Source organism: Candoia aspera, chromosome 7, assembly GCF_035149785.1.
Source record: "Candoia aspera isolate rCanAsp1 chromosome 7, rCanAsp1.hap2, whole genome shotgun sequence".
NCBI classification, from domain to species: Eukaryota; Metazoa; Chordata; class Lepidosauria; order Squamata; family Boidae; genus Candoia; species Candoia aspera.
In genome coordinates, this window is record NC_086159.1 from 52,127,698 (window position 1) to 52,142,258 (window position 14,561).

General features: G+C 39.9%; 1 protein-coding gene across 1 annotated transcript in view; it reads right to left on the bottom strand.

Moving 5' to 3' along the window:
- PDZRN4 (PDZ domain containing ring finger 4) overlaps nucleotides 1–14,561 on the bottom strand; it is a 60,368-nt gene that overhangs the window by 12,811 nt on the left and 32,996 nt on the right. The window contains exons 4-5 of the mRNA XM_063309344.1: nucleotides 10,568–10,666; nucleotides 8,994–9,056 (exon numbers count right to left, since the gene is read on the bottom strand). Coding sequence (XP_063165414.1) covers nucleotides 8,994–9,056; nucleotides 10,568–10,666 — 162 coding nt within the window. The remainder of the gene's footprint in view (nucleotides 1–8,993; nucleotides 9,057–10,567; nucleotides 10,667–14,561) is intronic.

Below are 14,561 nucleotides of genomic sequence, written 5' to 3' on the forward strand. Positions count from 1 at the left end.
GATCAGGGTTTTTCAAACCTGCAACTTTAAGATATGTGGACTTCAACTCCCAGAATTCAACACGAAATCAGATGATAGGAATAAGTTCCAACCATTCATTAATGGACTGCAGTTTTCAAAACCATGATGCAAATATGTACAAAAATTATATTTCTCCACCCAAAAATAATCGCTAATGGCAATTTTTTATGGGCAATGATTTGTAAAAAATTACACAACACAGCAGGTGTGCATCCTAAACTGCCTATAGAAAGCTTTTTCCATAAAGTTCAACATAATATTCCAGTAATGTAATTATTGTGGAGAATGATATAATACATCAATAAGTTATTGTTATTAGAGTGATATAGAATCCATTGTGAAGGTAGGTACTCTCTATGACAATCACATTTATTCTGCTTTAAACTTAATGATAAGCCTCTAGCTCATACAGAGAGCCTTGGCTATTGAGTGGTTTTAAAAATTTAAACACTGCTACATGTGCAGTGCTATTACTCCCATATCATAGATTTTTCTAAGGTTTCTAATTATAATCTATATTATAATGTTTAAATCACAACAGCAGTTATATTGGCACTGAAATGCAAGACGTTTCCAATTTGTCCAGTTACAGCAGTGCTTTTCAAACTTGGCAACTTTAAAATGTGTGGACTTCAACTCCCAGAATTCAACTCCCAGCATACTGGCTGGGGAATTCTGGGAGTTGAAGTCCACACATCTTAAAGTTGCCAAGTTTGAAAACACTGAGAGCCAACTCGTAGACAGGACATGTTCAGTTGTTTCCAATTCTCTCATGAGAAGAGTTTGCCTTAATTGTCAGAAATGTCTTCCCTGAGTTTTTGGAAAGTCATGCTCTTGATATCAATGATAATAGCGAGTCATGTTGCCTTCTGCCATCCTCTTTGTCTACTGCTTTCAATTTTTCAAAGCACCAGGATCTTCTCTAGGACTCTTGCTTCCAAATTATATGTCCAAAATATTTAAGCTTTAGCTTAAATTAATATTCTGGGCAGTCTGGTTTTACTTGATCTAGTACTGAATGATTTATTTTTCTTGCTGGACAATAATTTTCTTGCCACTACAGTTCAAAGGTGTCCCCCGCCCCCCACAAACTTTCTGAGGGGCCAGCTTTTCCTGCCATATATTTTGCATGGGAAAACTGTGGCCTTGGCAGTATGTATCTTTTGTGGGCAGTGTGGTGTCACTGCCCTTTTAATATTTTGTCTAGATTTGTTATAGACTTTCTCCCAAGAAGCAGACAACTCATTATTCCATGGTTACAGTCACTATCCTTGTGGATATTTGAGCCTAGAAAGATGAAGTATGTTACTGTTTCTACAGCTTCTTTACCTGTTTGCATTGGACTGATGCTAGAAGTTCACATAATCTCAGGGTTTGTTTTTTTACATATATAGTGAGCATCAGACAATTTTTGTACTTGAATTTTTCACCTTCTTTAAGGCTTCCTCACTTTCAGCCACCAAAGTAGAATGAGATAGAATGTAATTCCACACAAACTGTATTACAGTGCTTAGGACTGTCTACAATCCTAGGCAAGTTCCCAAATCCTACAACATTTCTATTAAGTTCTGATATTCCTCTCAGAGCTAGAAAGAAATGCCTGGTTTTTCTGATAGCCTGCCTATAGCATTTTAACTCTTCACCATAGTTTTCCCATCAGAATTACTATTTTCATTTCTCTTCTCTACACAAAAGTAGCTGCTGCAGGAGAGACAGAAAGAAAACACTTATTTAAATGTATATGGCTGCCAGGCCAACATACAACTCTGGGAGGTTAACAAAAGGCTAATAACAGCAAACAAATAAAAGTAATGTCAAATACTTAAAAGTAATTCAAATACTTAAAACAGACTCACATGACCTCCTGACTCAGTGTTCATAATTCACTAAATTATGAAGACCACTGAGTGGTCTTCAAGGAAGCCCCACGTAGAGTGTGTTGCAATAATCCACATGAGAGGTGGCCAAGGCTTGTTTTGGCCCATCAAGGTAGGCCAGGTAAGGAAACAAATACTGCATGAACTACTGGAATGTTACTTTATTGTTATAGGGTATAATAACAAAATATTGAAAGCTTGACAGTGTGAGTGTCCACGCAGGAATGGAGACAAAATGGATTTGTGCAAAGACCCTTCAAGCAGGAGCCATGAGTTCTGGAGGTCCACCAAATGAACTCAACCAGAAAAATGGAACATATTCTGATCCAAATCCAAATCCACAGCCACTTGGCCTTGCTACAGTTGAGCCTAACCTGTCCTGCCCTTCCAAGCCTCCACAACTTCCAGGCATTGAGACAGAAAATAGATGTAGTCACTTGGCTAGCTTAGAGTTGAGATATGTAATTAGGTATCATCAGCATACTGATGATACCTAAACACACACTGATGGAAGATATCACCCAGTGATTTCATGTAGATATTAGAGCAGGGAGAGAATCAAGCCTTGAGGCACCCCACAAAGCAAGAGCCTTGTACTAAATCTCCACAATACCACCCAGAACTGGTGGATTAGGATTCGGAAGAGAACCATTGCAACATCACATACCCCGCTCCCTACCACTTGAGTCAGTCCAGAAGGTTACCATGACCAACGGTATCAAAGACTGCCAAGAGATCAAGGAGGATTAGGAAAGATGAATAACCCCCATCCCAGTGCCATCACATATTATCTACAAGCAATACTATGCCTACAGCTAAAACCTGACTGGAAGGAGTCCAGATAATCTACTTCCTCCAGGGGCTTTTGAAGCTGCAGCCTGACCTACATCTCAACATCCTTCCCAAAAAAAGAGAGTTTGCAGGCAGTCCAGAAAGTGTCAAACATTATTGGGTCTAGAGATGATTACCCCTTCATTAATTGCAAGCAAACCACTCCCTCACTCAATGATGAATTCACCACTGTTTTACCCAACTACATGTCATCCCCCAGAAGGCTTTAAGCAGCCAGGAAGAACATGAATCTAGTAAACAGATGGCCATACTCACAGCCTCAAGAACCCTGTCAACTTCATCAAGACCAGTAGGCTTAAACTTCTCCCAGATAACCAAGCCAAACAATACCTCAGAGAATTCAGCAGGACTTACACAGCTGAGTCCAACTCAGAGCAGATCTGAGTGATTTTATCCATCTGATGCCTTGAATAATCCTCACAGCAGCCCTTCAGATGTTCCTCTGACCCTTTCTTTCCTAAGAGGTCACCTTAAGGAGGGCTGCCAAATGCCAATCTGTGGACACAATAAGAGCGGAAAAAATAATTATGTTTTGCCGCTCTTATCGCCACAATGAAGTCCTTAATAAAGGCTCTTACCCATGTTCAGTCAGACTCGCTCTTTGTTTTTCCCCAGTGCACTCTAGGCATATCTTCTGCTGTTTTATTTCCCAGAATTCCTCTGAAAAGCAGGTTGCCCTCTGGGGACCATGTGCAAAGAAAGGCCAGGCACAATCTGATCTAAGACCACTGCTACTCCCTCATTCTGGGCATTGACTAAGGCCTTAGTTGAACTGTGCACCAAAGCCTCAGAAGCTTTCCCAAGCTTCCTTTGAAACCAGACAGGGTCCACCAAGGGCCTGGGGCAGACTAAAAGAATAGGGCCTACCTTCCTGAATTGAGGAGCAGCTGCAGACAGTAGATTCCAAAACAATCAAAAAGTGATCTGACTATGACAAAGGACAGATACTACTATCTCCCAAATCCCAGTCATATTGCCACTATCCTCAGACAAAAACCAGATCCAACATGTGAACCCCACTGTGTGTTGGTCCTTGATAATCTGGATCAAGTACATGGTGGCCATGAACTCCTGACCCGCTTCAGACTCCACATCCAAGGAGAGCAAATTAAAGACTCCCAGTTCCTTAAGTAGCAGCTCAAGCAGGAAGCCACTATGCAACGGACAGTGTCAGCAATAATCCCTTCTGTTTTGTAGAACCCAACTTCACAAACAGTCCCACAACCACTCATCTGCAGAGCAGCACTTCTGAAAACTATCATAGTTTCCCAGAAAACAATAGCCCACTCCATCATCCCTGTACTGGGATTGCAGCTGCTTCAAACTTGACACCCAAGTAGGCACATTTCCAAAAAGGGAACATGCCTCTTCCATCTCCATCTAGGTGTAAGCCATACACTTCAGCTCAGCCCTCTTATCAATGATAAAATCCTGGATCAGAAAACCCTTATTATAGGCTGATCTGGCACCTAGTAACAACAGCTGGAGACCTAGATCACTGAGAATTGAATAATCAGGCATTGGGATTAAGATCAGGGGTTGGAAGATGAAATTGGTACAGGATACTGAGTACACCTTTCCCAAGACTGGCCCACCCCATCTCCCACCAGATCTTCCTCTGCTCATTGGCCCAAGATGTTATGGCCTGCCTGCCGCCACCCCCCAGCATCAAACCAACTCTTCCTGATCCCTGCTATCACTCCCCCAGGCTCAAGGGCTCCATTCAGCTAGCAGATATTCAACATCCAACCCCTAGCCAGCTAGTGTCAGCTCTATAATGTAGTCCAGACTAAGAAACCAATGCCACATAGGTCACGACTACTTTTATTGTAACAGCTTTAGTAACAGAATCTTGCAAATCTGAATGTGCTCCCCTGCTCTCTCACTTTATCTTCATGTGAACTAGTAAGGGGCCTGTCTGAGATGTTTATTCAAAGTAGTTTCTTGGAATGGGCTCAAGCCATGCTTGTCTGATTGTTGCCTAGATAGTAGCTCTTCCTCCTGTCCTTGAATACCATTCCCTACGCCCTCTGTAGCTAGCTTGCCAGAATCGTCGAGACCACTTCTGTCTCAGCACGCAGCAGCTGCTCAGTTCCAGACAGACCAGCTGCTGTCTCCTACATATGTCATATTACCCACCCACCCACCCACTCACCCACACTTTTGGGTGTACATCCTCAATACCAATCCACAGACTGGGGTAGTCTGAGAAGAACACTATTGCCCACTCTTGCATCTCACCCAGAAGGAAGACAAACACTGTCCACCTCAGTCATCTTAGTCTGGAGAAAACATCTATTTCCAATCTACAGTTCAAAAACCCTCTTCCTCCTAGTCTCAAGTTCTTCTGTTGCTGCAAATATAAACATCATTAAATGCCAGCAGAAAGTTCCAGCAGCTGACATCCCTCCTCTTTGCTGACCCAACAACATATGAAAAAGACAAGATGCCTGCTGCCCAGGCTGATAAGACTCCACAGAAGCTGCAGAACTAAGGATTCAACTTGTCTGTGGGCCTCTCACTCCCACTGCAACTGAAGTTCAGCAGCCAGTCTGCCACCACCACGACCACCACCATGACCACCAAGCAGCTGATTATAGCTGACATCACCGCTAGACAAGCACTCATTGCCACTTCCACAGCCATCCAACGACTGATCTAATGCACTGCTGTCCCATCGTCTCCACTGTCTCACCTAGCTCCTAGCTCCTAAATCACCTTTGCTGTTTTGGCTCTCATCCACAGGCCTGTTCCATCTACTCCCAACATGGTTGCTCTTCTCAGGCCATCCTGGAGACTGGATATTTTGACCCCCCCATTGCTACCACTGCCAAGCCCAATTCTTTCACTAACATATCTAGCCATTCCAAACTCCAGGGCTCTGTTACTAACCCTCACTTTGCCCCACCTCAAACTATCTCTAAATTAGGGTGCACAGTGGAATGCAGGAGGATAGCTCACCTGCTACTGGAGAACTCTTGGGAAATCTACATCCCCCATAATCCATTGCACTCAGTCACATTATGACAAAAATCATAAGGATTACTTAGCAATATCATGTATCCTGTGTCATCTCTCCTTGACGAAATAACCTCTCCCTTTGATTAGTAGAAACAAATATATTATGTACAAGATACAAGTATTTGTCAATAATTATAATTGCATAATAATCCATAATTATTTGAGGTTCAGTAATCCAGATTTTCCTGAAACAAATCTTGGATAATCTAACACAGTATTCTGTTTTCCTCATAAGGAATACATTACCTAAGAATATCTATCATATAAAAGCTTGTACTGTTTTTCAATTTATAAAAGATGGTTTAATATACAGTATGTATGTTTTACATGCCCCATTACCTTTTATTTCCCTGTCTGCCATTTATATCACTTTGGCATCCAAGTAAAAATAAGGTACTGTGATATGAGTATTTTGTGACTGTGCACTGAGCTAAAAACTTTCATATTGTGTATCAGACAGATAGCCAAGTACAAGTCCTGATACAGAACTATAGCTTATTATATTTCTTCAGAGTAAAAACCCTTTTAGTCAAGCAGCTGTAGATCCTATTGTGTTCTAAAGATTTGCTTGATTCTCAGAGCTGATAATGGAGTAAGAAATAAAGCTGTTTTTCAGCAAAGATGTTTCCTGAGGAAATGAAAGGACTGATAGGATACAGTCAGACTTGTAACATTCAGCAGACTCTCATGAACATTGAATTAATGCCTGGCAGTTACAGTATTATAAACAACTTACTTTTCATCAAGGATCACTGGACAAGGTGATAATAGTTGAATAAAATACATTAAAAGGATCATTGCTTTGACTGCACATTCAAATGCATGTGTGTTAAGGATTCTAGATTTGATGTTTTGAAAACATGTTTCTATGATCATGAATGTTGTGAATAGGTACTTATGAACATTGGCAAGCATAAATTTTGCTTTTCTATCTTGTAGTGCTCTCTCATATCTTGGCTGCATTTCCCCCATACAGTCTACTAGTTTGTTTGTTTTTTAAATACATGTTGAAGGTAACAGTGTTTACACTGAATATTGCATGACAGATATTAGGGATTTCCTGTATCTCTAAAATAATATCATAAATATGGTAACATTATGCCTTCCAACCTTTTTAAACATTTCTTGCAAATTAAACTGTAAGAATTTACTATAGTTATCTGGTAAGGCTGTCTGTCTTCCATCCATCCATCCATCTTTAGTGAAAAACATGTATAGGAGGAAAACCCAGAGAATATTAAGTATAGTTTGGCACTGAATCTTCATGCCAGTAATGCACCTTGCTATACTAGTCCTAGTACACTAGTACTCATTTATTTATGTATTTATCACATTTCTTCACCACCCATCTTGGCAAGCGACTCTCAGCAGTTTACAATCAAACTAAGATAATAAAAGATTGAACTATCATAAAAACATATTATCAAAATATAAAATATATAAAATATAAAATCCAAGATGGTGAAACAACAGTCTCAATAAAATTTCCCAGGGTCTCATCAAGGTGCCAATGACCCCCATGACTGACTATCCCCCCTCCCACCCCACCCGAGGTGGCACAGCCAAATTTTGACTCCCTTTCAGAAGGCTGGGAGAGTGGGGGTCTGTCTCATCTCTGGAGGCAACTTATTCCACAGGTTGGGGGCCATGACAGAAAAGGCCCTCTTCCTGGACCCTGCCAATTGACAATCTCTCATGGACAGGGTCCGTACACGCCCTCTCTGCCTGACTGGGTAGGACAGGTTGATGTAATGGGGGTGAGGCTGTCCCTCAGGTAACCTGGACCCATGCCATGTAGGGCCTTTAAGGTGATAACCAGCACCTTGAATTGGACCCAGAAGCAAACTGGCACCCAATGCAGCTCAGGGCTCCTAAAGATGCGCGGCTGCATTCTGAACCAGCTGTAGCTTCCGGATGTTCTTCAAGGGTAACCCCATGTAGAGCATGTTGCATTAGTCTATACGGGAGGTGACTAGGGCATGAGTGACTGATCAGAAGGCTTCCTGATCCAGAAAGGGGCGTAGCTGACATACAACATGAAGTTGGGCAAAGACTCCCCTGGCCACGACTGCCACCTGCTCTCTGAGCAGGAGTCGTGAGTCCAGAAGAACCCCCAGGTTCTGCACCAGATCTGTCTGGGGCAGTGCAACCCCATCCAGAACCAAAGATGGTAAGTTCCTGGATGTCGAGGAGCCCCCAACCCACAGCCACTCCATCTTACCAGGGTTCAGCTGAAGCCTGTTGTTCCCCATCCATACCCTACAGCTTCCAGGCACCGAGAGAAGGTGGTCATAGCATCACTTAAGTCACCCGGATGGAAATGTATAATTGGGTATCATCAGCATATTGATGATACCTCATCCCATGGCAACGGATGATCCCACCCAGTGGTTTCATGTAGATGTTGAAAAGGAGCGGAGAGAGTACCGACCTCTGCGGCATCCCACAAAGGAGGGGCTGCGGGCTCGATCTCTCGCTCCCTATCAACACCGATTGGGACCGGCCCTGAAGGAAGGAGGTGAACCAGTGCAAAACCATGCCACCCACCCCCAACTCTCTGAGCTGACCCAAAAGGATGCCATGGTCGATGGTATCAAAAGCCACTGAGAGGTCAAGAAGAGCAAGGATGGATGCACTCTCCCCAGCCCACTCCTGCCAGAGATCATCCAAAAGTGTGACCAAAGCTGTTTCTGTCCTATATCTGGGCTTGAAACCCAGCTGAAAAGGGTCACTCACCATTTATGTCAACTTGTTTCTACTTTTCAGAGACAGAATGTCAATTTTCAACATTTATTAAAAATTTAGTTGAACATATATTTTGACTAAAAAAATTCTAACCACAATTGTTTAATTCCTAGCAATTTCCCCCCTTTTATTACTTCTATTCCTTTCCCAGCATTTCTTAGACTGGCACCGCTGTCAGAACCTAACTCCAATGCTACGGCTTTGTCTTCTCCACTTGACTCACATGGTTGACAACCATCATTTCCTGCTAATAACCCTTCCAGAAGTTGGTGACTTCATATACAGTGCAAGGCTCGCAAACAAACTTCAAGGATTTTCATGGCTCTTTGTGAGGGAGGAATTAACAGGCTATACACAAACTATATGGAGTCAGATTTGGAAGGTGCCATTTAGATACTGAACAAAACCTCCTATTCAAATTTAACTCTATACAAATAATAGACTTTTAAAAATGAAAAGTGGTTTTTAGTGGCTTACTTGTAAAATCCGATCTCCTTCCCGGATCCGTCCATCTCGAGCAGCAATACTGTGTGGGTCAACCTATATCGTGAAAATTTTTGTTTTAATTCTAGCATTAATGTTAAAAACAAATTTAAGGTTGAATTCACTTATTGTTGGAGATGTCTCACTGTCCCTTTAGAGAATATATTATTTAATCGAATTTTGAATTATATAAATATTTCTTCCTTGTTAGATGAATATCTGTCCTCATAAAATTACAATATTCATCAAGATCACTATACATACTTTTTTCAAATTAATCCCATTATGGGAATGGGTAGCAATCAATTTAACCCTTGTAGAATCAAGTATAAATCTCTGAATACTTGGATATACTTATCCAAATCTACCAGCCAATTCACAAAGTTCATGTACACCAAACCCTCTAGCAATTCCCATTCCAGAGATCTCATTTCCTATGCAGTTTTCAAGCAGGTAAGAAACAGCTGCAGTCGTTTCTAAGCAGCAGGAAAAACTCACTGTTTATTATGTTCTCCTTGTCTCAAATAAGAAATGAATAAGTTATGATTCAAAGCATTCTGTGCCTACCAGACGACTCAAGGGAGAACAGGAATCGGGGACAACTTCAAAAAGTATATGGGTATGAGGAAGTAAGAAGGATTGGAAATTTTACAATGAACAGGTAAGACTACTATCTAATAGATGTTCTGTATGTATATTTAAAAAGTACTTTCCCTTTAATTTTCTCTATGGATAATTAAAAACTAAAATGGAAAATGAAAGACTGTGCAAAATTAACTGAAATCAGTTCCCTTTACTTTATCCTAAATAAGTATTATGAGATACTTTAAAGATTTATCAGAGTTACAAATACTACTCCTTGAATAATGACCAATGTTCATGGGGCAGAGCTATCTATCACCTTTTCTCCAACGGTTATCTTCAGCCATTTATTTTGTGCTATCATTCCAAGAGCTATTTTTCAAAGCAAACATTTTTAAACATCAGATTTCACTTGCAAGTAACATATTGCACAGATGGTAGGGTGTTTTTTTTCACCCTGTGTATTGCTGGAAATGGTAAAATGGTTAATCAGGTATGTAGAGAATAATCAGACCCTCTTAAATAAAACAAAAGCATAAACAGTTAAAACTAAACTCTAAATAAGAGAAAGGAGTTGCTTTTAAAAATATAAGCATGGATAAAATATGTGGGGTTCTTGTTTAATCTTGGTAAGCTAAGAACAGAACAATATTATATCAAACTGATGACAACCTGTGTTTGGATGTTTATGGATATTCCAAATATTCAGAAGTTTAGTAAAGAGGTAGAAAAGATCACCGAATATTCCATAATCATTTGGGATTTAATAACAATTTTAGACAATAATGTTCCTAATGGTAACTTCATATCTGAAGCATTTACATTAAAGACAATTGCCTGTAACAACAATTGCATAGCTTGGGCAACATAATTTAACCAGCCTGCTAACTTTTGGGGACAAATGTTACCCAGATTTCCTGCAAACATGCTTCAAAATGCTTCTCTATATTTATTCTTCTGGGTTTCTGCGACCCCCATGTCCTTACCTCACTGATATAGATTCCTGTGTCTTCTTCATCATCCGTGCGATAACAGACTGTTAATCCCAATTTTTCCTGGCTACTAATGCGACAAAGTTCAACTTCCTGCAGAAATATATAAATGCCTATTTTGAGAATAAATTCTGCTCAAGACATCAGTAATTTTCTTTGTTACTCACAATAACATTTGTAAATTCTGTCTCTACCATGCTAAATTGTCTGACCATTTCACTTCAATTATTTGATTCAGAGTCAAACTTCCTAGTTATACAGAGACCTATTTAATTCAATATACCTTATTACAGTTTTCTTGGCAAAACCCTTCTTTTAAAAAAGATTCCCCACACATACTACAGTGGAAGCTATTAGGCAAGGCTGGCACGTTTTCAGCAGTACTGAAATCAAGAACGAAGGGTTGACAATATATCACACAGTCATTTTACTTCTATAAAGTCAACTATTGATTTACTGGACAGGGGAAAGGCAAAGTTTTCATCAATCAATCAGTCACATATGAGTGTTAGCCTTCCATCAGCCATTTAAACTATAAACCAAAATCAGTGTTACCTGCCAAATCACATAAAGGGTGCACTATATTGTTAGGTGCAATATAAATAATAATCAAAAGCATCAGGAACTCCTACAAGCTAAGTTTGTGATATTTTATCTCTGAAGTTCTCATGTGTTACAAAAATTAGCTATGAAAAGATGCAAAAACGATTAACCCACTTAGAACTAGATTGAATATTACATACAGTGTCCATGAATTGACAAAGTCATTGAGATACTATACTTCAAAATAACTAGTATAATCTGAAAGCTTAATGCAATTAGGTCCTCAGACTTAACAGTGCTGGATATGGACCAAGATCAACATCATATAACCTTCAAATGTTAACTTAATGGGTTTTTGACAGTAACTATTTCTAAATCTAAGCTAAATCATAATGTTTAGCTGAGAAACAAAGTGTCAAACATCATTCTAATCTCTTGGTTTTTCAGAAAGCAAGTTGAACAAACAGGCTTTTGGTAACTTTGCCCCTCTAGAATGAGTTTTTTCCCCCCAAAAGTTCTTATCATAAGACTTTTTCATGAAAATAAAACAAATGTAACTTCCTGAAAGAGAGGCAGTTTGTAGTGGTTAAGGTACGAGGTTAGAAACTGGGAGACCGTGAGTTCTAGTCCCACCTTAGGTAAAAAGCCAGCAGAATGACCTTTGGCCAATCACTCTCTCTCAGCCCTAGGAAGGAGTCAATGGCAAACCACTTGCAAAATCTTGCCAGGAAAACTTCAGAGACTTGTCCAGGCAGTTGCCAGGAGTCAATACTGCCTCGAATGCAACCTCCCCTCAATGCCCCCCCCCCGCCCATCTTTCTCAAAAGCAGTATGCAGTAGATGGAGTCCTATTTTGTAAAGAGCCTGTTTCCAAAATGAAGTAGTCATTCCTTGTCACTAGTCCCTACAGGCCATCAGAATTCCTGAAAATACTCATGGGGATACAATTGTAGATGGCAAAATAAATGTGCAGCACAATCCATTGACAGGTGTATTTATTGGGAACATGTGTTTATTAAAAAGAATCTAAGCTATTACAAACTGATAACCATTTCACATTAAACAGCTTTGTGTGATTTTGCCACTGAATTCCAAATACTTTTGCCACCTAATTGAACCAGAAAAACTAGTATTGAACTGCAGCACTTCATGCCTATTTCTTAAGTCTGTAGAAATAATGTTCTGCATCTTGACGGAACAGTACAGGAAAAGGGGGAGTAACTCTCTTTGCCATTACAACACTTTATCTCCCCCTCTTCAGCCATGTCATCATTCACTATTATCATTTAGCTAGGAAAAGTTGTTGCTCTGAATAGGAACTAGCAGACTGTTTTGCTCGGAATGAAGTTATATTAAGTTATATTAACGTACACCACTTTTAGTCAATTACTAGCAAGCATTGATCTATACCAAGCCATTATATATGGACGAAGTTGAAACCAATAAAATGCATTTAATAACCTGACGATATGTAACACATGTGTGTTCATAGATTTTATAATGTGAGAAGCAGTCTCTGCCTGCCTCTTACCAAAGTCATTTAGCTATTTGTTAGCATTTCCCACAGGAGTGCATGTCCTACAGCATGTAGACAACAATGTTCTGGAAGTGAGAAGGTGCAGTTGAGAAATGTTAAATAGGGAGAGTTGAGATCCAGCAGTGGAGGAGAACTGTTGGTTAGAAAAGGGAATGTTATTCATTGCAGCATTAAAAGAAGAGGAAATAATAATGATGAAGCATAATCTAGTCAGCTGAACACTTCAGATGAAGATTGGGAAAAAACCCATTGATTATGGTGTCAAATATAAAGGATGAACTTAGAAAATTAATGACAGTAGGAGTGCCAGCAAGATATGACCTGTGGAACATATACTTGGAATATAGAAGCAGTGAACAAATTTGGTATTTTTAATTTATAAAAAAGAGAATATGAGGAGCAACAGGAAGAGATAAGAGACACAGTGAAAATCAAAGCAGAACCCAAAACTTCAAAGATTTAAATGGCTTTCAGAACAAGCAGTCAAGACAGCCAGGGAAAGATGAAGGATGAAAGCCTTGGGCAACAAGGATATATGATGATTGAAGGCAGACTTCCAAAGTCAAGCAAAAAAATGACAAAATATATCTCAGGGAAGAATGTTAACAAATAGAGAAATATAAGAAGAAAAGGGAAATGAGGTATCTTTTTAAGATCAGAGAAATCAGAAAAAAATTACACCATTAGGAATAGAACTGATAGAAGTAAAGGATGATAGAAATAACATACTGAAGCCTTTTTACTAATTGGATAAAATTGTGACAGAAACATTTGTAGAGAGAGAATATGCTCAGGAACTGATTCCACTAACAAGTGAGGAATGGGTAGCAATAGACCAGCTGTCAAACAGAACCAGGCACAGATGAAGTAACCACTGAACTTTTTAAAGCTGCAGGAAAAGTGGCAGTTAAAATGTTAGTAGTTCTGTGTTGATAAGTATGGAACAAGACAGCAATGATCTAGAGGTGGAAAAGACTGGAATATAAATTTATACCAATGGAGGAGATGCAAGCGAATACCCAAATTATTGAACCATTTCCCTACTTCCTCACATGAACAAAGTTTTGCTGAAGCTCTTACAAGGAAGAAAGTTATACAGGAATTAAAAAATGCAGAATAAGCAAGAAGATTTCAGATTGCTGAAAAAATGTGGATAAGGGAAAGAGTGGGAGAATACAAGATGGAGGTTTACCTTTGCTTCAGTGATTGTGGCCAGGCCTTTGACTGTGTAAATTATGCCAGAATATGGAACATACCATGGCCTTTTTTTTAAAGTGTAACTGAATGAGGGCTACCTCTGTGGTGGATTTTAGAGTTTGATTAGGACATTGGTGGGAGTAATGAATTAAGAAACAACAGTTTCAGAAGGGGGCTCTGCAGATTTTGACTGGTGTCCTCTGGAACCAGTGAAATGTTTAGCTGGCTTGTATGCAGTAGAATGGTAGATGGTGGAGTGATGCTCTGGCTGGAGAAAGACTTGGAGGAGGAAAAGAGAGGGTGAAAAATTGACCCTGATGGTTCACTGAGATGACATGTGATCTAGGGCCTTTGGAGGCTGGTTCCTAGCTAAGTAAGTAATTCTGTGTGACCAAATGTCTGCAGTGCTGGTGATGGCTAACAGTGTTGCTGGTCACCTAAGTTGTGAGTATGGCCACTGAGAACCATCCAGTTCATGTGGCACCCATGATCTGGATGACACAGAAAGGATGAACACAGCATTGTAGAGGAGAGTTGTCTTCTTTTCCACTTTGTACAAAGAAGATAAAATGTACATCAGCCCTTATGAAGTAAATGTGTCCCTGGCTTCCATTATGCTTGCCATAGTTACATTCGAACAGACTGGTACTGTACAAGTATTCTGTGTGTGATTATTTTTGAAATATCCTAGAAACTTGAGTACTTCTTGGG